General features: G+C 29.0%; 4 protein-coding genes across 6 annotated transcripts; 2 read left to right on the forward strand and 2 right to left on the reverse strand.

Annotated features, from left to right (window-relative positions):
• Positions 1 to 10,081: 10,081 nt before the first annotated feature.
• On the reverse strand, positions 10,082 to 12,102 carry LOC126674591 (trihelix transcription factor GTL2-like). The gene is made up of 2 exons (XM_050369065.2): positions 11,618 to 12,102; positions 10,082 to 11,445 (listed from the first exon to the last, which is right to left on the reverse strand). Exons 1-2 carry the CDS (start codon positions 11,995 to 11,997, stop codon positions 10,227 to 10,229), a joined length of 1,599 nt encoding a protein of 532 aa, XP_050225022.1. The 5' UTR covers positions 11,998 to 12,102; the 3' UTR covers positions 10,082 to 10,226.
• A 5,509-nt stretch (positions 12,103 to 17,611) lies between these two features.
• LOC126671225 (mitochondrial import inner membrane translocase subunit TIM23-2) lies at positions 17,612 to 18,707 on the forward strand. The gene has a single exon (XM_050364964.2). It carries the CDS (start codon positions 17,818 to 17,820, stop codon positions 18,358 to 18,360), a length of 543 nt encoding a protein of 180 aa, XP_050220921.1. The 5' UTR covers positions 17,612 to 17,817; the 3' UTR covers positions 18,361 to 18,707.
• Positions 18,708 to 22,461: 3,754 nt separating this feature from the next.
• LOC126671313 (uncharacterized) lies at positions 22,462 to 24,107 on the forward strand. Its single transcript, XM_050365077.1, has 6 exons — positions 22,462 to 22,648; positions 22,751 to 22,909; positions 23,111 to 23,194; positions 23,308 to 23,433; positions 23,532 to 23,612; positions 23,857 to 24,107. The coding sequence occupies exons 1-6, from the start codon at positions 22,561 to 22,563 to the stop codon at positions 23,931 to 23,933; spliced, it is 615 nt and encodes a 204-aa protein (XP_050221034.1). The 5' UTR covers positions 22,462 to 22,560; the 3' UTR covers positions 23,934 to 24,107.
• LOC126674031 (probable ribose-5-phosphate isomerase 3, chloroplastic) lies at positions 22,946 to 27,417 on the reverse strand. 3 transcript variants are annotated; one of them, XM_056105126.1, is made up of 2 exons: positions 26,378 to 27,417; positions 22,946 to 22,964 (listed from the first exon to the last, which is right to left on the reverse strand). In XM_056105126.1, the coding sequence occupies exon 1, from the start codon at positions 27,257 to 27,259 to the stop codon at positions 26,384 to 26,386; it is 876 nt and encodes a 291-aa protein (XP_055961101.1). In that variant the 5' UTR covers positions 27,260 to 27,417; the 3' UTR covers positions 22,946 to 22,964; positions 26,378 to 26,383. The 3 variants fall into 3 exon arrangements, with proteins under 3 accessions (XP_055961101.1, XP_050224350.1, XP_050224351.1); XM_050368393.1 differs by lacking the exon at positions 22,946 to 22,964 and adding an exon at positions 24,840 to 24,985 and having other exon boundaries at positions 26,378 to 27,416; XM_050368394.2 differs by lacking the exon at positions 22,946 to 22,964 and adding an exon at positions 25,530 to 25,843.
• Positions 27,418 to 27,670: the final 253 nt, after the last annotated feature.

Raw genomic sequence — 27,670 nt, forward strand, 5'->3', positions numbered from 1 at the left:
TTAGTTTAATTAAGAGAGAGTGTGATTAGCTTGTTAATTAATTATATTGGCTTTGGTATAAACTAGTAGAGATTAAATTAATGCTTATTATTAGAGAGAAAAGACAAAGTTTATAAAGCATCTTAACTTGTTGGCTAGCAACAACAACAAGTCCATGGAGGCAATTAAAAATTGGATATGGATTTGGTTGGATAATAAGTCATCAAATCAATTTAATAATATTATTTAAAGTTAATTTTGAATTAAAATTGATATGTAACAAGTTGACATATTATATAGATTAAATTTTTACTTTATAAGTAAATATTTTACACTCGATTCGATAATAATCCATTCCGATTAATAGATGATGAAAAGTTAACAAAATTAATTATTCTGTAATATTTAAAATGATAGAAATTCTAGTCGAAATGATCCAAAATTGAAATATGCTTAAAATTAAAGAAAAATAAATTTGAAATAACTTAAACTTAATTGTAATTTTTGTTTTTTTATTTGGTAATAGCTTCTTTTTTTACGTAGTTTTTAGTTTGTTAAATTTTTAATAATTGACTACTTATATTTTGTTAAAATATTTAACAAAATTGGAGTTTTTCATTTGGAGTTGATGCTAAATTGGAAGGGGAGTGTGGGAAAAGGGCCAATAATGGGTCAAAAGGAGAATAATTGTTTTTTCATTTTAAAACTTTTGATTGTTGTTGCTGTTAAAAGAAGTGAAACTGAGAAGTGAAACTGATAAAATAAGTGAAAGAGAAAAGGACGTGAAAGCTGAATAAATTGGTCAAACTCCCAAAGCTAGAGAGAAGTCGGTCCACAGTCCTTCTACTACTCTAATGCTTTTATGCACATTTGTTTCAAATAAATCATATTGTATATATTTGGGACTCTTCATTATTAGGGTGTCAAAACCCTTTGGTAGACCGTCCTATTCGGTTAAAATAATTAATAGTACTAGTATAAATTCAGTTTGTTTTCCTTTTTTAATACTAGTTTCGCATTACGTGCTATGCACGTGGCTCGTAACGTAACTCGTCAATGTACATATTAGTAAATTTATTATAACTATATCAATTTTTTATTTATAATTAATATTTTAATTTTGTAGTTAAATCAAACTAAAAGATAGGTATTCCTACTAATTTGGAGACAATTTAGCTACCTATTCTAATTAGGACTTTTATTACAATAGTGATTAATTAAATAACTAATTAGTTAATGACTATAAAACCTTTATTTAGTAATAAACCGAAAAGGATTATTCAGTAAATTTGCCTGTCCCCCCCCCCCCATCCGTGCTTTTATATATAGTATAGATAAAGGAGACTAGCCAAAGCTAGAAAGAAACTAAAAAGCATTCTGATAGCATTTATCAAATTAGTATTGGCATTAATCATAACATCTTCCTTGAGAATAGCATTTAACAGCAAGCATACTATCCATTTCAAGGATAATATCTTTGAACCCTCCATTCCAAGCGATTACGAGATCATCGTAAGCTCCCCATAACTCGGCTTGGAAAACAGAACAATACCCAATGTACCTGCTATAACCAAATATCAACTCAAATATTATATTTAAATATATTATATGTGTCAAATATAGATAATATTTAACTCGTTTATTTTAAATTAATCAAATCGTTAACGTATAAATATGGCACGTTCAATTTATTAGTTTAAATGGGTCGAATATAAATTATATAAACATGATATATTTACATATTTATTTAAATGACTTAAATATTAAATATACTATAATTTATTTAATAAACCTGATTAATTAGATCATATATAGCACGATTACATAAATAAGATATATATATATATATATATATATATATATATATATATATATATATATATATATATATATATATATATGTATATAACGAAATTGAATGTTAAGATTATAAAAATAATATGAATTGATAAAATGTTGAATCAGAATAATTTAAAGTGAATTAAAAAGCTAAAAAGTTATAAATCTTATCATGAATGAATTAACCTAACTATAATTGAATTATATAATTTATTTTGACATTCTTATTATTTATTAGAGGTAGTGTAATAAAAATTCACCAATTTTATACGTTTTTTTATTTTAATCACGTTGTTTAAAGATTTTCATTTTTATACACCAATTACCAATTTTTTTCTAATCCATACACCGTCCAAAAATTCAGCAAAAATTGCTGACGTGCCACTATCCGGTTCGTTATGGCATGCCACTATTTGCTTGCCAACTCAGTAATTTTCACCGGATTCTTGAATGGTGTAGGGATTTAAAATGTTGGTAGTTCAATGAAAAAATGGCGTGATTAAAATGAAAAAACGTGTAAAGATTGTGAATTTTTATGACATTAACCTTATTATTATGGTTTACATTGTAGTGGTTTTGAATTTTAAAAATGGCATGTTAGTTTAAAATAATAAAAAATTATAAAAAAGTAAGTTAAATGTTTTATTTTTAGTAAATTTACAAAACTTCATTATGGTTGTAAATGAACCGAGTCTAGCCGAGTTATGAGGTATTCATGTTCGGCTTATTACATAAGAAAGGTCTCCATATTCACTTCATATTCGTTCAAGTTTTTTAATAAGATCTGCATGATTGATTCATTTAGAATTTATAGTGGTAAGTTTTGGTTCATGTTCAGCTTGTGTTAGTTTGTTTACTTGGCGAACAAGCGCGTGAAAAGATATTAAGTGAACTCGTTCGTTTACCAGCTAAACAAACGAATAGAAATATAAACATGAATCAAAACTTCATAGTTTTGCTTTTTTAAATCAAAATTACATAATCTATTTAAAACTATATAGTTTTAGTGTATTAAAAAATATTTTATTTTGAATTTATAAATAGATAGCTAAATCGCGAATTGTTTATTGTGTTTTTATACGAGGCAATTCATGAATTCTTTATCGAAATCATATACGAACTCATTCGCAAATTTTTAATTGAGCTCGTCCATGTTAAATGAGTGGTATGACGTAAATGAATCGAACATTATTATTATTCAGGTCCAACTCATTTAAATAAATAAATATAGAATTACAATCGAGCTCGGTTCATTAATGATACAAATGAACACAAGTTGAGATTTTATCAAATTGAATGCGGAAATGCTTGTGAGCAGCTCGGTTCATTTACAACCACGTTCACCAGTAAAACATTTAGGATAATACATTTAGTGTTTTCATATATCTATAAATTTTACTAAATTTTTTTGATACAGTGTAATGTTCAATAAATAAGAAATTTAAAAAAGTGAAAGGCCATACCAAACCGAAGGAAACAACGTGGGACCTGCTAGCTCCTCCCCCTGGATCTGCAATCACGAGGCTAATTATCCGGCGCTTTTTGTTCACATCCTTTTACTATTTTGCTCCTATATTTTTTCTTTTTTACAAATTTTGCCCAGACGGTGCGATTTTTGTGATATTCTTAAATGTGAAACGGTGTCGTTGAACACGTGAATGCATTTTTTTGCAAATCATTTTTCGAACTTTCTTGTGTGGGACTAGGGATGGCAATGGGGCGGGGTGGGGACGGGGAAGCCATCCCCATCCCCATCCCCGCGTCTATGGGGAATTCCCATCCCCGTCCCCATTTAATTAATGGGGATAAAATCATCCCCGTCCCATCCCCATGGATTCCCCATCCCCATGGGGATCCCCGTTCCCCGTACAATTAAATATAATTTATAAATAATTTATTATTTTCATAAGATATTTAAAAAAAAAAATCATTATAGAAAATACTATTACCTTTTATAATATTATATATTTATAACTAAATAGAAACTAATAAAAAAATTTATGTTAAATTATTTAAAATTATAAATAACATACTAAAATTTATAATATAATATAAATATACATAAATATAAATCGGATCCCCATGGGGACGGGGATGAGGATCCCCATGGGGTGGGGACTATACTCTCCGTCCCCTCCCCATCTCCGTGGTTGGGGAATGATTTCCCCCCGTACCCATGGGGGTAATTGGTAGGGATTCCCCGCCCCATTAGGGGCGGGTCCCCACGGGGAACGGGGAATCCCCTCCCCATTGCCATCCCTATGTGGGACTGGGAGTATAGAAATAAAAAATATAATTACTTCGCAGTTTAAACTATATTAATTGAAATTGAAATTTTATTGTTCTTATTAATTTTCTTACTCCATAAAAATAAACAAGAAATATTATTCGACGACTAAAAATACAAACAAATTCACAATTTGTTTTCAACTATTTACATAACGTTAATTATAGTAATTAATAATTATTTTATCAAATAAAATAGTGAACTTAAATTTTTATTTTTAATATCAAAAGATAATCAAATAATTATTTTTAGTTTTTATACAAATTAAATTTTATTTATTCTTATGTGTAATTGAAAAAAATTAAGCAATGTACCGAATCTAACCAACAAGCTTGCTCCACAACACATGCAATTAGAATATCGATTGACAAGGTAAGTTCCAATAGAAACAAAACAAAACGTTAACACTATAGATTAATAAAGTTAATAAACCTACAATCACCATCACTTGCCACTCCAAAATGTAAACTTAATTTGGAACTAATCACATAGTTATTACATGATCCTATAAACTTATCTTAACTAATCACAAAGACATTAAATGGCTCTATTACTATGCATGATTTAAATGATTTTTTTTAGAAAACTATCTATAATGAAATACAGTAGTATTGATTGTTGGTTTAATGACACCATACATCAACCTTTAGCGTTCTTTTTTATTTTAAACATAAACTACAACTTGTCTCATCCATTAGCACAACCCGTTCCAGTTTTTTTATTTGATAGTCTGATATGTATTTTATGCTTTATTTTTTTATAAAAATGACGTCGTTTTTAGCCGGATGACCAAAACGACGTCGTTTTAGACATTTATTCTATATATTCGACATAATAAATTGGTAATGCTATTAGGTGAGACATTTTGTATTTTATGCTTAAGTTGAAAAAAAAAAACTCAAAAGGTTGTGTTGTATGGTAACGTTAACTCTTAATAATTAATTATTATTAATTTTTTTTTAGAACTAATTGTATTCATATTAAAAATATTCATTGTAAATAAAAATGTTTTCAAAAATGAACAAGAAATAGTAAGAATTTGAGTAGAAATTTGTCATTTCAACTTGTAAGTGATAGTCAATTGCCATATATTTTAACTTTAAGGTGTATTTAGCTATAAAATTGTTAATTAAATATTCCCGCTAGTTTTTAATATTTATAGCATTTGAAATTAAAAAATTGATCATAATATTTGTCACTTTATAATATCAATAGAATATTCATTATTATTTTTCTAAATATAACCCCTATACATTTATTTAAAGAGTACAGTGATACAAACAAAAAAAATCATAAATATCAACAAATTTCACAATAATAACTTAGTAAAAGTGTTTGAAAAATAGTAGATAATAATTTTTATTATTTGTCAAATACTATAAATATTATGAACGGAAAAAATATATTATGCGATATTAGTAAATTATATAGCTATTGAAAGTATTTGATGGACATGAGTAGCTACATCAAGAGGGTGTGACATCCTCATCAATAAAAGAGAAAAAGATTGAACTAACTTAAAGAAGTGATGCATCACCCGTGAAGTGTAATCAAAATCTAACTTTTATGTGAGCTTATTAATTGAGTGTTTTACATCATCCTTTGACTTTTAGCTAATTTTATTGTTAGACAACAAATAAATAATTAAGAACGACAGAATATATTTAGCTTACATTGAAGATGGTTATTTTAATCAAACTCATTTTGGAGTAGCATTTAGAGGCAATTTCTTAATAAAAGAATGGAGCATATATAGAATATATTTTTACAACTCATTTTGGAATAAATAAATATATACATATAAATTAATTCAACTAAATCTTTTTAATTAAATATGAAAAAGAGCAAATACCCTTTTGTGTATTGGGAAGCATGTATTAAGATGTGGATGGTTGTAATTGAAATAAGTCCAACTAATTGAGTGTCCTAAGAAAAGCTGTAATAGGAAATTATACAATGCTTTTCATAATTTTATTTCCTTTGAGGTGTGGGGTAGCAACTATATGAGTCATGTAAGAGTGGCCTACAGGGGCGTGCAAACAAACTGATGGTTTAAAAAATCAAACCGGCTGAACTGGGTCAAACATCGATTCAATCGTCGGTTCAAATGTCAATACAACCAGATCAATCAATTGAATTCGGCGCAATTCAGTTGGATCAATTTTCAATTCTTTTACTTTTAGTATAAGTTAGACCAGATAGCCGACATGTTTCAGGTTCAACTGATTCAACCAACATGCCCAATTCGATTTTTAATCATCGTACAAACAACAAACCAGATGTATGATCAAATAAAACTAATTTTTCAGCTCAAATTTTAAACATATCAATTGTTCAATTAAGTTTTAATATAAGTTAAACCGAACCAACTAATTTAGTTCAGTTTGATTTGATTTTTTTAATATTTCAATTTGATATAAAAAATAAAATTTTGATTTAGTCTGGTTTAATTTAAATCAAATGCATACCCCCATGTATATAACAATTTATAGAATTAGATAAAAGATATGGAAATCTACTAAGGATGGAGAAGGGTTGGTGCTACCCACAACCACAAACATATATGGGTGACCCATTTGCAAAAACACAGGTCAAGCTGTCGAGTCCTTCTTGGCTTTTAGCTGATGAAAAAAATGAAATTGTACAGATCCTCTCAACTAATTTGGTAATGAGTTTATAAATGTTTTGTTCGATGTGCGGGGATGAAAAGATTAAGTTCATTTTAGTTTATATTTCAATATTTACTTAACAAACTATATTACCAATAATTATACTTTATAGTATATTTTAATCATCACAATTCTTATATCCTATCAAATGATTAATTAATTTTAAAAAAGTTAGCTATACCTTTATTATTTATAACAACATTAAAAAATCGAATATTGAATTCTCTCTATTTACCAATAGTAAAAATCAACTTTAGTGAGAAATTTTAAAAGTTATGTAATGTAACTCTTATACACATTCAGTCATCCGTACATTTTAATCAACGAGATTAAAATGGAGCAACAAAGCTCCTTCTATTTTTGTCAAAGATCTTAAAATGGTGTCCTTAATATAGAACGATTTTAAAAATATTATGGACGAGATAGATCATTCTAATGAGTCTTATCTGATAAGATTTGAATTAATCAGAATAGTAGCTTCGCACTTGAATGTCATCGTACCAAAAAAGTCTATGCCGTTTTTTGCTAATTAAGAAAATAGTAGATATAAATGGGGTAATCTTGGCAATTGCATAAGGGCATGACAACTAATTGAACTTAAAATTGTGATTGATTGTACAAAATCGGCCATTTCAAAACTGAATCAACTAAATCTAAGTATATGAGATTATTGTTACTCATAAAGCAAACATGTGCGCGTTTCAAATGTACTTGACTATGCCAAACAAAACAAAAATGTTAATAAACAATACAATTAAATAAAGTACTAGTACTTATTTAATTATGTGACTTCGACGAACTAATCATCACTTAATTTTTCATTAAGTTGTTTGGTGTCAACAAAGCTGAAATCGTCTACCTACTAATCTGATTATATATGCACAACATTTTGTACTCAGGGGCATCATTAATGTATGGACGTATGGTTAATACTCAATACATGTACTTGTTTTATAAGGCTATTAAGTGTTGGAGCTGACTGGGCTTTTGAAATGGAGCCTAAGCCCAATGCATGTCTGGTTAACACATGGTTTCTGTGTCTGGAAACAAACAAATGACAAAGTAAAGTTGGAGTGGGCTGGATCTGCGTTAATTCTAACACTTGCATCTTTGGGTAACCTTAGCCCATGAAGAATCAACACTACTAAACTAGGATATGCAAAACTAAAGTATAACTGATAAATTATATAGTATTTAATTTAATTTTAGTGATAATAATTTTTTATTAATTTAATATAAATTAAATCAAATTAAAAATAAAATAAAATAATTCAGCTAGGTTTAAAAATTGAAATTTCTATGACATCAATTCTATTTAGTTTTTTTTAAAAATTATTTTGAATTAATTCACTTTAAACTAAATGGACACTCCAAAAACAACAGTCTAAACTGTATCAAGTAAACAAAACAACACATGCTATTTTGTATACTCTTAACACATTTGACATATAACATAATTCACATTTATATTTTTTTATATTTTAATAATTAAACGGTAATTTTTTTTATTTTGATTAACTTTTTATTTTTTTTCAATCATCTAATTATTAGTCAACTAATTCAAATGGCTTTTTTTATAATCTCAAATAACTTAATAATATTAAATTTACTTTAATCATTAAATTTTACTTTTGACATAATTATGAATAAAAATTATACTTTTATAAGATATAATTGTTTTGCCTTTACCGAAATAGAAAGTAAAATCTCATATATTATATAATAATTGAATCAATCATAGAGGCAAAAGGGAAAAAAAGTCAACACAATGTATAAACATTTGGATTTTGATTTGAAATTAATCTTGAATTTTAATGACAGATTAACAATTTATATACATTGTACTGAAGAGTGAAGACAGTCATCACATGTGTTGTTGACATAAGGCAGTACTTTAGTACAGCAATAAAACATGCAATATCTGATTAAACAGTAGTTTAATTTAGGATTATACTCTGATTAATTTGTATCAAAACATTAATAATATAAACTAAACCAAACTTATATGATATGAAGCAAATGTGGTCATGTGGCGTGGGAGCCACAATCCAACAGACAAATTATGTCATGTTTTTGTGTTGTCGTTGTGATCTTTTGTAATGTAGCTTTCTTTCTACACTGACTCTGCTCAGAGTTTTAATGTGTATATTTATACTCAATTATTGTCTATACTATAAAGTTTCATTTTATGGGGGTCCAATTTGAAATGTATCAATACCAAATGAAATGTAAGATATTTAATATTCAAAAGTAGAAGTTAAATATACATTTACAGTTATTTAAATTATTTTTTATACAATTTGCAAAGTTATTTAAATTATTTTTTTATAATTAGAAAGAAAAAAAGACAACTCAAACAAACATTATTGGAGAAATTGATATTGCTATTAACGATGACAAAAAAAGATATAAATAAGAGAGTTCAGTAAGACATTCGCCGATATTTATCTAACGGTTTCGGATAAAAAAGGTATTAATAATTTTAAAAATTGATTTATTTTTATTTTTATAAGTCTAACCAAAACTTTAAATTTTGAAAACTTCGATCAAATTAAAATTCTTTAATTTTTTTTAATTAATTTTTTTAATTATTTAAATTAACATATGATTTTAATATTTTAACGATAAATTATAAAAAAATTAAATAACTATCTTCTATTTTTTTTCAATTTACTTTTATAATTTTACTGAATTACTTTAAAAATTAATTTTTGTACTGCATGCAACAACTGTCCATGGACTCAAAATTTGGGAATCGGAAAGATGCAAAGCCGATAAAACAAACATAGAGACTCACATGCAATTTAGTAATTTTTAGAATCGATTAAATTTACTGTGAATATTTTAAATTGATAGAAAAATATTTTCAAATTTAAAATTTCGATCAAATTCGATTTCCTCTTTAGATTTTAATTTATTTATTAGGTCTAAAAAGTGTCGAAACTAAAAGCTTTTTACTAATAGACATGCAATGTTACAAATTGTCCACTATCTTTTTCCTGAAAAGATTCCCAATATTCTTTTCATCTTGTTCCATTCAATTTGGCAACCATATTCTAAGGTTATAAGTATGTTTTTCCCCAATTCGGAAAGCACAAAACTTAAATAGAAACCAAAAAAATTAGATGCAGAAATAGCAATTATATATAACTATTATCATTGCACCTCAAGATCGATCTCATCACACATTTAAATTATATACGTTGTCGGTGCTCACTAAAATACAAGTTCAGGACATGTAAATATAATATTATGTGAATAAAAACAATGTTATATAAATAATACGTGAATAAAAACAATGTCATCATGTGGAAGAGATGCGTATATAATATGCTACGATGCATATCTAATGTCGAATTTACTAAATTGGTCGAAACAAACAAAATATAAGTCTCTTATTCTAGTCTATTATTATCATCATAAAATCGAATTAATAATAAAATTTGCAAAATTTAGAATTCAAATTCGTATCCGGTTGCTCGAGTCGGATTTTTCTCACCTTCTGAATGATTTTCCGGCGACCGTCTTTCCGGACCCAAGTCGGAGGAGGGTGGTGGAAGTGCTCCTTGATTATACAAAGAAGTTAACTGCTGAAAATAAGGACATGTCCTAGAATCAACAGATCTTTTCTTGTTAATATCCTTAGTTTTTCTGAAGTACTTATTAATGTTTTCCCATTTCTCTTTGCATCTCTTTGCACTTCTTTTATAACCTAATTCCACCATTCCTTGTGAAATTCTTTCCCATAATGGCCCCTTTAATGTTGTTTGATCCTTATCTTCATTACACAAACTGGATCTTAGGTTAATCAATGCTAAAACCTCATCTTTTGGCCATCTTTTCCCAAGATCATCCTTGTCATGAGATTTTATTGGTGACTTTTTATGAACTATATCCATCAATGGGGTGATTTGAGTATTGAGAATTTTAGGGTTTTGGGTATTGGATAGTGGGAATAATGGAGTTGAATTAGGGTTTTGAGGTTCTTGATTTTCTTGAAGTGGTGGTTTTAGATTAGGGTTTTGTGTTACTACTACCTTAAGAAGATGATCATGTGTTGCTTGTTCAAGAATTTGTTGATGATCAGATGAAGAAGCAGTACCACTACTTGAAGAAGATGATGATGATGAGAAATTTTTCAAGAAATTGATAATTGTTTTTTGTCTGTCAACCGCAAGAACTTGTTCTTGAACCCTAATTTCAAATTCTTTGTTAATTCTATCCATTTCTTGCTTCTTCCAAGCTTCTTCTTTTGCTATTTTTTCTTCATCTCTCTTGACCATATCTTCAATAAGCTTATTATGCATTTCCTCTTGTTTTGTCATTATTTTCCTTATAATATCTTCACAAAACCCTTTGAACATCTCAAACTTTTTTTGTCTTTTTCTTTTCTTGGATTTCTTGATTTCTTTCTCATTGTTGTCTTCTTCAGTTGGGTAATCAATTCTTGAATCTTCTTCATTAATCTTGGCTTTTTCTTCTTGATCTTGATGAGGAATTTGATTGTTATTATTATTATTAGTAGTAGTATAAAGATCTTCAAGTTCATCACCAAAAACCCTGAAATTAATATTCTTGGAGTAATTAATGTTGCTGAAGAATCTGCTTTCTTCTTCAAATTTCTCTTTACATTTCTCACCACTTCTTTTAAATCCAAGCTCTGCAAGCTTTCTGTAGCCACCATAAATATATAAAAACACCAAATTTACCAATTACTTATCATTAGCATTTATTTTTCTCTATTTACTCATTAAATATGCAATAAAAGGCTGAATCATTATAAACTAAACAATATTCAATTATGTAATATATATATAGAAAATTCATATGACTAAATTTGTACCTTGATACATGTTCCCAAGTGAATTCAGGGAACCAATTCTCCATGCTAGATCTGATTCTCAGCAGAGCAAGAATTTCTTCATTAGACCACGGATCGACGGCCGGTTCTTGAATTGATCTCTGATTTGTTTCAAGAACCAAATTTTCTTGTTTCAGTGCAAGATTCTTGGTAGTTGGTTCTGAACTTTGGTGCAATGGGTGCAAGAAATTAGTGGTAGCAGCAGTAGTATAAGGATGATGATCGAAGCTAGAAAAGGCGGTACTATTAGAATTGGAGCCATGAAAAGGTGGGAAACTGAGAGGAAGAGGAAGTGGAGAAGAAGAAGAAGTTCTTGAAGCTGCTATGAATTGATGAAATTGGTCTGCTACTCCTTCAAACATCTTTTTTGCTTCACTCTTTAATTTTCTACGTTCTATCTCTTTATTACTTTGCACTAGTACTGTAAAAGAGTGGCATATAAAATAAAGCAAAAATGAATTTATCTACATTTGGTTTCTCTTATATACTACTCCACTTTCTTAAATATTTTTACAGTTTGTTTATAGCTGATACAGTATTATATTTATATGTTTATGGACATAAATTCTGTTCTATTTAGTATATGTAACATCCAACCATATTAACTCTAAATTAAACACGAATATAATTTGAAGATATTAAAAATATAATGAACCTACCTGATAAAAGTTAGACCTAATGTTTTAAAAATATTAAACTATTGCTTTTCAGATTAATATATATAGCCAAATTTTTCAAAAACACCTCACTAAGCATGTTTCAGATATTTGTATGATGATTTTAGTCGATTTTTAAAATGACCAGATTTTGTTTTAAATTTAAACCCTTCGATTAGAGGTTACGTAAATAAAAATCTGATTTTTTTTTTAAATTGGCTATAATTAACACGCAAATTTTTAAAATGAATTAGATAGAGTGATTTTAAAAAATTTGGTTAGAATTAACTTCAAACGTAGAATTTTACTATTTTTATGGCATGAAACGTAAATAGGTATACATATTTTTTAAAAATTGATTATTTAATTTATTAATTTTATAAAGGCCTAATATTTTAAAAATTCCAATTTTATGACTCATTTTCAATTTTATTCTAATGTTGATCAAAACTTATTAACTTTACTATCGTTTTAATGTATCTAAAAAATAGATTTGTAATAAAATTATTTTTGTTTAGTAATATAGCATAACAAATGAGATATAAGTATTGATTATATATATAAGTTTTCCTAAAATATAAGTAGAGTACCAACCCTATTTCTCTGTCTCTCTCTACCATTAATTTATGGAATTTGTCCTATCATGGAAGGGAAAAGATAGGGCAAAGACAAAAGCAAATAGAGACACTCGCTTTAGAGAGAGAGTGAAGTCAGCGTCCCATTTGAAGAAATGCAAATAAAAAGAAGGTAAGAATCACAGACTATAGGTGAGAATGGGGAAGTATGGGTAATTCATGGGTCATTTTGAGAATCCAATGCAGTAGCTGATGGTGTAATTAACGGCAATGGAGATGGCAGGACACGTGAAAACATGCAGACCGTGGGACCTATTTTATTTAAGGAAGGGCTGTGAGATATTTCGAGATTATGTTTATTTTTTTTTAGAGAGATAAAATGGGGTTTTAGAGAGAGAATATGATTAATTTTTTGTTTTGTTTTCACAAGCATGAGTTACAGTTTTCATTTGTACATCTTCAATTAATTTTATATGCATTTTGAGAGAGAAGTGACTGTTCTTCCATTTGAACTTTGAGGTAAAGATGGAGGCTTATATTAAAAAAAACATCATGACCACTATAATAATTGATAGTATCTTATAGACATATACGAAAATGAATAACTATAGTTCATCTTTTAGACATGTCTAATATGAAAATGAATGGTTATATAGTTCAAATGATATTAGTACTATATTTGAAGGCTTTGCCCGGTAGCTATGTCTTACTCATGCATGAGATTGGAGATTCACCCTCTAACTCTCTTCAGCCGTACGTAACTAGGGTTAGCAATTTGAGTCACCGTGTGATAAATGTATTGTGTACCCATTTAAAAATAGATAATTTTTCTCAATCCGAATCCGACCCGTTTAACTAATCGTGTAAAAATTTCAAATCCGAACTCGACCCGTTTATTAAACGGGTTAACACGTGTTGAACTGTTTAATCCATTTATTAAAATAGGTCATAACTTATCACATGTTTAGTCTGTTTAATACGTTTATTAATGACCCATTTAACATACTTTTTAATTAAATGAGTATAATTAAACAACAAAATTCCAAAATAATCATAAATCTCAGTACAACCAATAACAATTAATAAATGATATGCATTATATGAGTATATTTGGTCACATATAATAATTTAATTAATTATTATAATCAATAAATGGATTTAAACGTGTCTTAACATGTCTTAAACGGGTTAGGTGGGTTTAACATGTTTAACCCGCTAGTTAACCGTGTCTCAAAAGGGTTAACCTGTTTATGACCCAAACTTATATAAGCTCAACCCGAACCCGTTTAATTTCATGTCGTGTCGTGTTAACGGGTCGTGTAGAAAATTGCCAGCCCTAGCCGTAACTATCTGGTTTAGATATATTTAATATTTAAAATTAATTCCCGTTAATTCCAGCTAATTACAACTAACATAAAGTAGACCTATATTTAATAAAAACAAATTATGAACTAAAAAAACATTTAGTTAATTAAGATCGTGAGTTTAATTCCTTTCTTAAGCGCTCTTTTTTAATGGTAATAATAAAATGAATATTTAGAGGCTTCAGTCAAAATTAATATATTTTACAATTTTAATAATAAATTTGATATTTTATATTTTAAATACAAAGATTTTTGTTATCGTAATTTAAATAAATTGATGCTGATATAGAATGCTAAAATTTAAAATATAATGACATAATAAGATGGATTTTGGTATTCAAACAAGTATTTCATTTATTCAAATGATAAAAAATGTTAAAAAATTGTATTTTAAATTAATAAAAATTATTAAGTTCATTATAGTTCATCATTTTATTTATATTTAATCCATATGAGAATGATGAGAATGAGTAGCTAACAAGTTTAACTATTATGAGAAAGAATAAGAAAAGATAAGCTATTTTTTTATTTATCAAATCTCATTAAATCGAATATGAAACAGTTGCATTTGTAAAAAATTTGAAATAATTCGACAACTAAATCTGATAACCTAACATGGAACAGAAAACATGTTGTTTGATTCGCAGATTTTACTTATGAAAATAAAAAATAAATTATTAATTGTTTTGCTAATTAAGAGCAGTCTTTAATCAATTTTCGATCAAACTTCACCCATCACCCGCAAACACACATCATTTTCCGATTCAATCACCACTTGATAACCCCTTCATAAAAAAAAGACATCAAACTTTTTACAGATAAAAAATAATAAACCTTTCACAGAGAAAGAACAAAATAAAACATTTTAAAAAAACAATAAAAAATAAATAAACCTAATATAACTCATAAACAATTTTATTTTGTTGTTGATAATCTTCAATTTCTTCGCTTCTTAATAATTGAATTGCGCTTCGTTGATAAATTTTAATTCATCAAAAAATAATAATAAATAATTAGCTATTTATTATATTTATAAAATTAAGATAACATATGTAAAGGGATGGCTAAGTAAAACCAAACTATTGACAGCTACTTAAGAAAAAATAAAGAAAACAATTCTAGACGGCTAGGATCTACTCCGAGAGAAGAAAGGGTATTTTCATTATTACAATACTATTAGGCCAAAGAAAATTTTCGATATATTGGGTTGGGCATGTTTAAGACTATACAGTGAATTAGTATTTTTATTGGGCTTTTACTATAAACTTATAAGGCGGCTCTCACTAGATTAGCGGGCAACTCTTTAAATCAAGCCCAAATAGGGAACCGACTACAATATTATAGCATCTCCAACCCAACTCTAAAATAGAATTGGGTCTTACCATTTAGAGCTGGGCAACTCCAACCCAACTCTAAAAACCAACTTTTTTTTAGAGTTTTGAATAGTACACTCTATATGTAGAGTTTCACTATTCAAAACTCAATAAGTACTAGTTTGTACTTTTTCATTTTTATAAATTATTTGTTTAGTCTATTAGTTTTAATTTATACAATTATGTCATTTGATAAAATAGTATATTTAAATATTATAATTTATATTTTTATTATAATATTTTATTACAACTTTTAATAAAATTAAATAATTAATTAAATAATTAATTAAATAATAAAAAAACCGCATATACTATAAATTAATAATATATAAAATCAACAAAAAAATATTTTAATTAATAATACAAACAATTATAAAAATAACAATAATAAAAATAAAAATAAACAATATTACTACTACTACTACTACTAATAATAATAATAATAAAACTATATGGTTTACTATTGATAAAAATTATATGTATTTAATTCTAGGATGAATATGTAAAAAAAATCAATTTGAGTTAAGTTGTTAAAATAATAAAATAGTGTAGTTTTAAAATATTGTTTTAGAGTTAGATATAGAGTTTGTGGTTGGAGAAAAACTAATTTAGAGTTAGAGATAGAGTTTGTGGTTGGAGAAAAATTTACTCTATCTCTAAAATATAGTGTTTCAAATTTAGAGTGGGTTAGAGATGGCCTTAGGAAAATTATTGCCATGTACCTCTTTTTTCGAAACTTTTACAAAAATACACTTTCACCGCTAATCTACCATGAGTTATCGTTAACCTACTAATAATCTATTAATAAGCGTATTTAAAAAAAAGTTAAAAAAAGAGTTATTTTTGAAAAAAAACCCGTAATTTTATGTGAGGGTGAAGAAGAACTGATTATGAGCAACAAAATTTCCTGGGGGCTTTTCTTACAAAAAGGAAATAAAAAAATTTCCTAGGGGCTTATTACTAAATGTAGCTTGAAAATTGAAATGATGAGCTTTAACCTTGTCAAAACAAACTTATCAAGTGAATGATACAATAATAATGACAAATATAGATATTCTATATAAACATCAAAATAGTCTGATGAATCGTATTTATTTCGCGTCAAATCTATCGACATTATAATTTTTTTCAAATTGTGTATAAAAAATTTTCATAGCTCATTTAATTTAATAGATTTATTATAAATCGTATTAATACGATATGTTTAACCTTTTTATTATAAATAGATAAAATAGCATTGATGTGTTTAATTCATTTAATTTAATGAGTTGAATATAGATAACACCCACACACCATATTTGGCATGTGATATAATTGATTACGTGTTGAATGTATTAACACGACATGACACAATACGACGTGTTTTAATCTGTATCATGAACAGATTAAACTAGTTCGCATATCAATCCGTGACATTATTGCAAACTAATTGATCTATTATGAACACATTAACATTAACCTTAACCTTATTTTATCATATTTTTTATGTATTGTACGGATTGTATCTGTATTTAATTATAATATATATGTCTATTGTTTGTCTGTTTTTATTTATTTTTGATCTCATAAAAAAGTATTTGTAATTTTCATAATCTTTTAACTTTAAATTATTTTAATAAAAACTACTACCAATGATCTTAATTAAAATAATGCATAGTTATATTTATACATCTATATAATTAAAAACCCGACATAACAATCCTCATGAATTTTTCATTTACATAAATATGTTTTTTTTTAAATTATCTATTATAATATTTATTATTATTAAATAGTTGTATGAATTGTATTTTTATGAGTTTCTATGAGCTTCAAGATTCTCATAATTTTGTAATAAATTACCTATCCAATTAACTAATTTTTATTATTAATTACTATTTAATAAATATGTAAGTATTTTATGTTAATATCATTTTTTATTTAAACTAAAATTTATAAAAAAATAATAGTGATTTAATAGTCATAATAAAAATCTTAACCTCTAAGCATATTGATGGAAAAAGTCAAAACTTATAAAACCCTTAATTCCTTATTTCTTTGCCGTTAAACCCTAACCTCCAAAACCAAAACTCATCCTCCCTACAAACCTCTGTTTTTCACTTTGCACCCACCAAACCAAAAATCAAACAAACCCTAATTCCTAAACCCCAATTTCATTAAAGATCACACCTTTATTTCTCATCACCGATCATCAAAAACCCTAGAAAGAAAATCATGGACGTTTCAAAGGATAAAAAGGTGGTGGCATACCACCCATATCAAGATCTCTATAACGTACCTGCCCAAAATCTTTATAAGCTGCCCACATCGCCGGAGTTTCTTTTTCACGAAGAAGCCGCCCGTCAACGCCGCAGCTGGAGCGAGAATCTTCAATACTACACCGGAACCGGGTATTTATCGGGCGCGATCATCGGGGCAGGTAAGGGTACTATAGATGGGATTAAATCTGCTGAGCCTGGTGATACCACGAAGTTGCGGGTTAATAGGGTTTTGAATTCGGGTGGGCACATGGGTCGGAAATTTGGGAATAATTTAGGGGTTTTAGGGTTGATGTTTGCTGGGATTGAAAGTGTTTTGATTCATTATAGAGATACTGATGATTTGATTAATCCTGCTCTTGCTGGTCTCGGTACGGGCGCTGTTTATCGGGCTGCTAGAGGTCCTCGGTCCGCTGCTATCGCGGGTGCTGTTGGTGGAATTGCGGCGGCGGCTGCTGTTGCTAGTAAACAGGTTCTTAAAAGATATGTTCCCATTTGATAAAGTTTTGATTTTGAGACAGGAGAATGGGATACTTAGGTTATTTGATTTTAATGGGTTTTGATATGATCAGAATGGTGCTTGTAATGGATACTAGTATTTGTTATGGTTGTTCTTATAATCTAATCTGTCGACTTAGCCTTCGTTGATTGTGTTATGTTTGATGGAAATTTGTTTTTTATTTTTGATCTGAAGAGCTTTTTAGATTATATACAGGAGTTGTATTAGGGATTTGATGGTCAGTTCTGCAGTCAAGTTTGTGGCAAATTGGTTTAATTTTTTCACAGTCGTATGTTATGAACCTTGAGTGTATACGTGATGAATATAGCTATGGATTGTCGTGGTGATTCTGTAGTTGTTTTTACTGTTAATTCGTTGTGAATTTGATTTATTGCTGGTTAGCTTATATTAATTTGTACTAAGTTACTTAAAGTTCAAAAGAAAAATTGATAACAAGTTATGCTGCACTAAAACTTGTCGATTCCTATCTTTCGGTACTTCATATTTGTTAAATGCTTTTAAAACTTTGAAACTCTATATTTTTATAAAAAATATTGTTGTCATTTTTTGTTTCGTTTTGGCTTTTTTAGTTCTGGCATTTTTGTTTCCGTACTACATAGGTAACAAGTTATGTGATAAATTTTGAGAATGCTTATGTGATGATTCTAACTTAGAAGACTGCTGCAGCTTCTATGTTAAAAAGTGCGAGTCATTCTGGTTTTCAAGGTCCCATTGTTGGTTGATTGCTGATTTCCAATGTTACCTGGTGAACTAGGTTCGCGAGGTTCATGTAAAAATTTGTCATTTGATACTGGCATCATGTTGCCTTCTTTTCTGTGTAACCGTTGATTCTTAATTCCGTCAGTATTTTGAACCAGCGCCTATGTAGTACAAAGGCTCTGGTTTGAGGGAATAGTTGGGAAAAAAAATACTTTTGAACTAGTAAAAATTACTGGTAAATCAATTCTATAGACAAACTGGTGGAACTGGTTAATCATGTGCCTGATGCTATTTCTTATAGAGTGGTGATACTTGGTTGGATTGAAGATTGGTAGAAACAAATAGATGAGATGAGACAATATATAATTGTAGAAGATTTTATGCTGTGCGCATTCTAAACTGAATATTTGTGCATGGATACGACCTATGAAACCAAACCGAACAACCAAGGCGACTCGACAAATTCAGTTCTCACCATTCCATAAGAAAAGAAATATATGAATGGTTTTTCATTGGCAAGAAGATATAGAAGACAGCGTTTAAATTGAAGATTTTTAAAATTTATAGATTTGAAGATTTTACTGATTGGATTGAATATAAGACTAATAGATATATTAGAATGATTCTAGAATAATAAAATTTTATTATTTATAAGTTAAAAATGATAGATTTAGACTGTCTATAGAAGAGTTGAAATTTTATAATTTAAAAGAAAAAAAGAATTACAGAGAAGGGTGATTTTATTTTCGATAATTGGAAAAGGGAAGCGTTTAGCAGAAGATTTGAATCCATGACCTAGCAGTTTATTGCCCAGCGCATATACTATTTAAGTTATAGCTCATTGGTAAAATTTATGAATTTTTATTTTATGAAATGATTTATTTTATTTAAATCATAATTTTCGTAAATAATATAAATGGTTCCATAAAAAATTTATCGCCATGTAAGAAAAAAGAAAAAAAAAACTTTTCGTCAAAAATTAAAAGAGCAAATAGTCAAATTGGTTTCTAAATTTGTAACCCGTGGTCAAATGATGCATTTTCATTTATTTTAATCAATTAAAGACAATACTCTTTTTATATCGGTCAATTAAAGACAAAATTAGTTTAATTTGATTTTTAACTTGTTCATATTAAATAATCTTGTTCTTAATTGATTTAGATATGAAAAGTATTGTCTTTAATTGATTGAAATAATTTAAAATAAATTATTTAATTTTGAGTCATAAATTTAAGGACCATATTTATTTAAAATAAAAAACATGGATATATAACAAAGGTGTAGTGGAAGAACAACTCCTCATACATCAAGGGTTGACAATGTCAAGCAAAAGAAGAATTTCTTTTTATATAGTACTAAAATATATTGTTTGTAAAACTAGTTGCAATTTATTATGTGCGTTTCTGTTTGACTCCTTCAATCACTAATTTATACTATGATGTGCTCTTTCCGCCTCAAAATAATTTTGTTTCACTATTTTCATACAATTTAAAAAATATGATTAATATTTTAAATTTTATTGTCGAGATACCGATACAAGTTCTTTCCTTAAATAGATTTATTCCGAAAGTTGACAATAAATATTTGTAAAATTGACTATTTTATTTAATTTATTCTATTATGCCATTATTAAATACTATGATCAATTTATTTTTTAAAATAACAATAATAATAATAAACAATGGATTTTAGATTAGAATGATATAAAAAAACAATTTTAAAAATGTTGTAATTTATTAGAAATAGGTAACTTGCCGATACTTCAATTCAAAAAAGTTTAAGTTAAGGATTAGAAACTTGAAAAACAAGGGTTGGGTTAAAAAAGTTGATAATTATTTTGAGACCGAAGGAAGGAATATTATTTTTAGTGGCTACACTTTCTTTGTTATTCCCATTTTTTGGTGATATTTTGACTTTGTAATCTAAATTGAGTTTATCACTTTTATCCCATCCTTTTATATCTTTTTCTTTGAATTTTATGTACCCATTTGGCACCTAATTGTAAGATTTTAGAACTCTGATTGGAAATTACAAATGGGGAAATTAACGAACTGCAGGGTATAATATTAATTGGTCATCACTCATCATCTCGTCAGTCGTCACGATGCGCGGATTTATACAATTAAAAAATAGATGTTTTAAAATAAATTTGTCAATTTAATACATTTAAAATTAAATCTATTGTATTCATTAAAAAAAATATTAAATCTATTGATTGGTTTTTTCATATATTCTATAACATACACTAATTAAATTATTTAATTTATAAACTTGTATTAGTTATAATATACTATGATTATATTTATTGATTAAACTTAAAAACTGGAAAAATATACTGTAATTGATGTTGAGAAGTCTTTATATTCAATTTTTTGAAAATACAGTAATTGTCGTTTCCGTTTTCTGTTTTCGAGCTACCTGGATTGTTGGTGGTACTTTGTGCTTCACATTGGACTTATAAAGGGTATTCCCATTCATTTTTCTTTTTCTTTTGAGCATTCGTTAAGATTCATACATGCTTGGTATTGATGTTAAGATTTTAATTGAATTTTTAGAGAGAAGACATTGGTAAACTGGTGTTATTTGGAACACAATACACTTGTAGACCAAGTTTGTTTTATGTCTTGAAGAAGTTTTCAATTTAGTACATATAATTAAAGGTATTGAGTTTGAAAATTTATGATTTCTTAAGGTTAAGAAAATGACCATTCATGACTCCAGTATTTTATTCATCCTTTTATTTACCTTTTCAATTACAGAACTTAAAATAATACAGATTAATTAGTTTGACATTTCTTTTCAATATTTTTTTCTTCGATCTTGAATTTAACTTGTAATAATAATTTTGCTTTCTCAACTTTACAAAAAATCACAATCAGTTATATATATATATATATATATATATATATATATATATATATATACATACATATAATATATAATATACAGGAAACATAATTAATAGATTGATTTTGATTAAGTGCTTGAATGGTAGCAGATATAGACTGGAATTGTATTTGACTTCTATGTCATCTTAATTACCCATTTTACCCTTAGATCAAACACAGGCCATACAAACGTTGCCGTTTAAAGAGTGCAAATTCAAGGTTAATACTGTCATTAAACAATAATTAACATTAAGATAGCTATGTGATTTGTTCAAACTGCATTAAGTTTTAAACACAATTAAAAAATTAATCAGCAGAAGAAAAAAACATGTTACTTCCTCAAAGGAAGCTTCTAAAAAGAAATTAAATTAATTAAGCTTTCTTCTTGTAACTTAGTCATTGGTTTAAAGAAAATTTCAAACAGTTGTTTAAAATTATATCAATGTGTTTGGTAAGCTCTTGTGAACTTATATATATACACAAAATATACACATATTCCATACACAACAAACTTCAAAAACAATTAATCATTGACTTTCACTTGCAAATATCATAATTTCATAAACTTTTTTCTCTTTTAAGAAGATAATTAATGGCTAATTGCTTCAGGTTATCAGCTTTATTTCTTGTGTTGCTTCCTGTGTTTGCTTTAGGGGATGGTCCTTTTACTCCTCTTGAAAGTAATTATTTTCTTTATGTCATGATTTGTAAAGTTAAAGATAATTAATATTGATTTTACTGAAAATATTCTAATAAATTTGTGTTTTGGTGATCATTTGTAGCTGCAATATGTAATGAAGTGAACTGTGGAAAAGGAAAATGTGAAGGTAACATCTTGAAACCACTAGGGTATTCCTGCGAATGTGATCCCGGTTGGGGTCGAAGTTCCAACGAGGACGTTGACGATGATCTTGAATTCCTCCCTTGCGTCATCCCAAAATGTAAGACGATTTCTTCATCTTTTTAGTCGTGTCATGTAGCACGGATACGAAAACGCTGAAACAACAAAAACCAAAATGAAAATCGGTGAAAACCGCGTTTTTTTTATAAGAACATGTTATAAACATAGAGTTTCCGACGTTTTCGTGCGTGAAGGCTCGATCTTTCTTTTTATAAAAGATTTTAATCTTATATTCATGCAGGTACTCTCAAGTACAACGGTTGTCAGCCAGCTCCACCACCAGCTCCACAGAAAACAATTCCTTTGAACTCATCATTCTATGATCGTAATTACCAAAACAATAACTTTACTCTTATAATCATAATTAATCTGTAATTTATCTTTAATATTGATTTTTTCTAGTTTATGTTACTAATTTGAATTTGCATATAATTATAGCTTGCTATTGGATGTTCTGTGGACAAGGAACATGCTCAAAGAATACAACTTACAACCATTTCTGTACATGTGACCAAGGATACTCCAACCTTCTTAATGTTTCTTTCTTCCCTTGCTACAATGAATGTAAGATCTATTTAACTTCTAATTGAGATTTAATTTAATTAATTTCAAAGTTAACAATCTGGAAATAAGAAATTATTTGGTTTTGTTGTTCATTTTAGGTGCTATTGGATCTGATTGTGCCAGCCTTGGGATTAAAGTTTCAAATTCAGAGTCATCACCAGGAACTCCTGGCAATCCAGGTAAGATTTGATTACTTAATTAATCCATCTTATTCATAAACAATTTTAGTTCAAGCACTAAAACAGTAGATTCATAAAAATTCGGGCACCAGTAACATAAATTTTCCATTAATTCAAGAACAACTGTTTCTAGTTGACTTTAAGACCTTGTGAAATGAGTTTTCAGTGCTTAAATTTTGTTAATGGCACCAAAAAGTCAGAATTTCAGATACTGAAGCTGTTTCGTATGTGTTTGTAAATGCAGGGAGCTCAATTCTGCCAGGAAAATATCAATGGATGATGATATTGCTCATGCCTATCCTTATGGTTCTCAGAAATTAGAATATTACAGAGGATTACTGATTTACTGCCTACAGTTTTACCATATTATATTTCTCTATACATATTAAAATAAATTTTACTTTGATGTATCATTGATTCGATTATTCTATCGATTTTTATGTATAAATTCAGTTTGTATTGAATAAATGATAGAACATATAGTTGATTTGTGAATTATTTTGTTCTCAACGCTTTTATAAGTTAATTAAGGTCCTGGAAAGATAACATGGTTAAGATAGCTTCTCGATATGCAAAATATTGATGCTTCTTAGCAAGAATTAAGAGTATAAAAAGTTGAACTACTCGTGAGTTACTTGATACATACTTGGAAAATTTAAGCTCGAGCTCAAGCTAAGCTCAAATATTAGTTAAAGAGATTTGTGAGCCTGACGAGCCTAAACGAGCCTCTAACATACTTAAAATAATAATAATAATTTATTTCTTATTATATTAATTACAAATACCTCTAAAATTAGATGTATATCAAATTAATTGGTTGAATATCACATTTTATAATGGAAAAAAATTGAATGTACATGTATATGATAATCTTTTAATTCTTTATTGAACTCGAGTCGAACTCAAACTCAAGATCGAATAGCTAAAATTTAAGCCCAATTAAACTCGAACTTGTATAAGAGACTTGAGCTCAAGCTTGTTATACCTTGTACGACACACTTGAACTCAAGCTCAAGCTAGTACAACACACTTGAGCTTGAGCTTGTTATACCTTGTACGGCACACTTGAACTCAAGCTCGAGCTTGTATAACACCCTTGAGCTCGAGCTTGAATAACGCACTTAAGCTCGAGCTCGAGCTCAGCAGGCTTGACTTTGCCCGTTTTCACCCTAGTGAAGATTGAATTTGAAACATTCAAACATTTGACAATAGCCCAAAGAAGGAGGATAAGATCAACTGCTATCGCATAATTTATCTCAACTAGAAGTAATATTTTAGACAATTGAGACTTGCATAAAGTAACTTTCCATGCATTTTCTTCCCCAAGAGAATGACTTCTCAATCACGTACGCAGAAGTCAACGAAGAATAAGTCTGAAAATGATAAAAGACGGAATGAATAACCACCCAGAGTATAAGCCTCAAAAGTCGCATGAAGATAAAAAAATCTACACTTTAAGTCTATATATCACCGGAACTTGTCGAAATCTATATTTCGTCTCTTATTCCTTTTACAGAAACGCTTCCGATTATGTTTATAATCTATTATAGTAATAAAAATATTATTTTGGCTTCTATGCAACTTTAAGTTGACATTTCTGTCCATAACCACTCACTGTCTGATTAAAACTTGCAATAATCACTTCTGCATTCAAACAACACATCCCTCCCAAGGATAAATATGTACAGTTCTCATAAATGTCGACTCAATGCAAACAAACAAATTTGCAACTGGTCCGATCAACATAAGTGTTAAAATAATTGTCTGCTAAACCTAGGTGGCACACACACTTGGGGATGGACACGACGAAACATTTTAAGGTTTCCTATGTTAAAAATGAAGTTATGTGTCCGAAATGCCACGTTTTCGACATGTTTCTGAAACAGGAAACGCTAATTGCATTAAGTATCCGTGCTATTTAAGCTAAACTTAAACCGCCAACTATTACTTAAACATTTGCTTACATATAAGTATAACTCAAGCCAAATAACAATGCAGAAAATCAACCACCTGAATACTGTTCTAAGTATTATCACCAAGAGCACTCGGAAATTTCCCCACTTTTCTCCTAAAATGTTTTCCCTAAAATATCTGAAGCCCTCATTTACTTAAACCCGTTGTTTGCCAGTAATGAGTATAACAATTTGTACAGTAGTGCGCAATGCGCCCTGAACCATCTTTCTCAAACCTTCTATCTGAATTATGGTAAACATCTTCTATTACTGCATAAACTGATAATTCAATACCCGAAAAAAGGAGTCATTAGTACTGAAAGTCATATGGTGCTTAAGAAAACAAGTCTGTTTAACCTCACTGAGTTAAATTTGTTAAACTAGTTACGGTTAAATTTGTTATTAGAAGCTCAATAGTCACCAAGGAACCCCGATAACCAAAATTTCTAGCGTAAAGATATTTATTCCAGACATCACTGCAATTCAAATTCTTATTTCTCACTTCAAAATATTTAAAATAATAACCTGGTAAGCTGCTAAAATCATTCGCAAGTAAATTACTTTAAGCATATGAATTACACCTAAAAGGTAATCAAAAACAAATTACTCAATATAAATCGCATGAGAACGCAAGGTTCATTTTCCATTTATTTCACATTTCAATTCCTATATGTCAAATCAAGCAGAGCCTCATAACGTTCCGCGCGCTCTTAAGAGCTCGTAATCAACAACAACATTATAATAAACAACAACAACAACAACAACAAATCACATAAATAATGAACAAAAAACAAAATTTTAAAAAACACTCACCAATCCTCACTTGGTCTTAATATCAATCCCAGTTTTGCCAGCAATAATAACAGCCGTCGCCATATCCAAAAACAACCCGTGTTCAACAACGCCTTCAAAGCTCGAAATTTCTTTACCCGCGCCATAACTATCCTTAATCGGATTTTCAAAATACAAATCAACAATGTAATTGTAATTATCAGTCACATAAGGTTTCCCATCATCATTTAATCTTAACTTAGCATCAACCCCTTCATCTTTAAACAATTCTTTTAACCTAATTAAATTATACTTCCAGCAAAATTGAACCACTTCAACCGGCATTGCAAGCTTACTACCGCCGAGACCGTCGACTAATTTCGTCTCGTCGGCGACGACCACGAATTTATCACTGGCGGCTTCCACCATTTTTTCTCGCAAAAGAGCGCCGCCGCGGCCTTTTACTAGATTGAGATCTGGGTCGACTTCATCGGCGCCGTCGATGGCGAGGTCGAGCTGTGGGTGGTCGTCGAGGATTGAAAGTGGGATACCGAGTGATAATGCTTGTTCTTCGGTGCGTTTTGAAGTGGGGATTCCGATGATGTTTTTTAGTTCGCCGGATTTTAGAAGCTCGCCGATTTTGGCGACGACGAAGGCGGCGGTGGAGCCGGTTCCGAGGCCGAGAATCATGCCGGATTTTACGTATTCGACGGCTTTGTCGGCGGCGAGTTTCTTGAGGTCGTCTTGGGTGAGGACGGGGGCGGATTGGGATTTGATGGAGAAGGTTTTTGTGGGTCGGGTGCGGAGGTTGAGGGAGCGGGGGTTGAGGGGGAAGGTGGTGGCATTGTGGTGGAGGGAGGAGAGGGAGGAGGTGGAGGAGGCGGCGGTGGTGGAGGAAGGGGAGAGGAGGGATAAGGAAGCCATTTTATGAAATGATTATTAGAGGTGGGAAATTTGGTAGGAGTGATTTTAGTGTTTGGTGGGAGTGATTTTGTGGTTTATTTTTGGACTTACATGAAGTGAAGTGAGCGAGAAGATAGAAAGTTTGGGAGTTTTTATTGGTTTTTGGTGTTTTTCATAAGGTAGCTTTGATAAGATTTGGGAGAGGGAATAGACTTTTTTCTTTTTTTTTAAATTTATTCTAAAGAATATACCATTGCTTTTCCTAAATATTTTGTGGAAGATTGGTAGGGTTTGAGCCTTTTAATTTTACCACATTGAGTAACTTAAACAATCTTACTTTAGTTTGATCTACACATTTTTAATCTATACTACTCCTATCTTATTTTTATTAAACTCTTCAAGCTCATTAAAATTTGAGGAATTCTTAATCTT

This window comes from Mercurialis annua, linkage group LG3 (assembly GCF_937616625.2).
Source record: "Mercurialis annua linkage group LG3, ddMerAnnu1.2, whole genome shotgun sequence".
Classification (NCBI taxonomy): domain Eukaryota; kingdom Viridiplantae; phylum Streptophyta; class Magnoliopsida; order Malpighiales; family Euphorbiaceae; genus Mercurialis; species Mercurialis annua.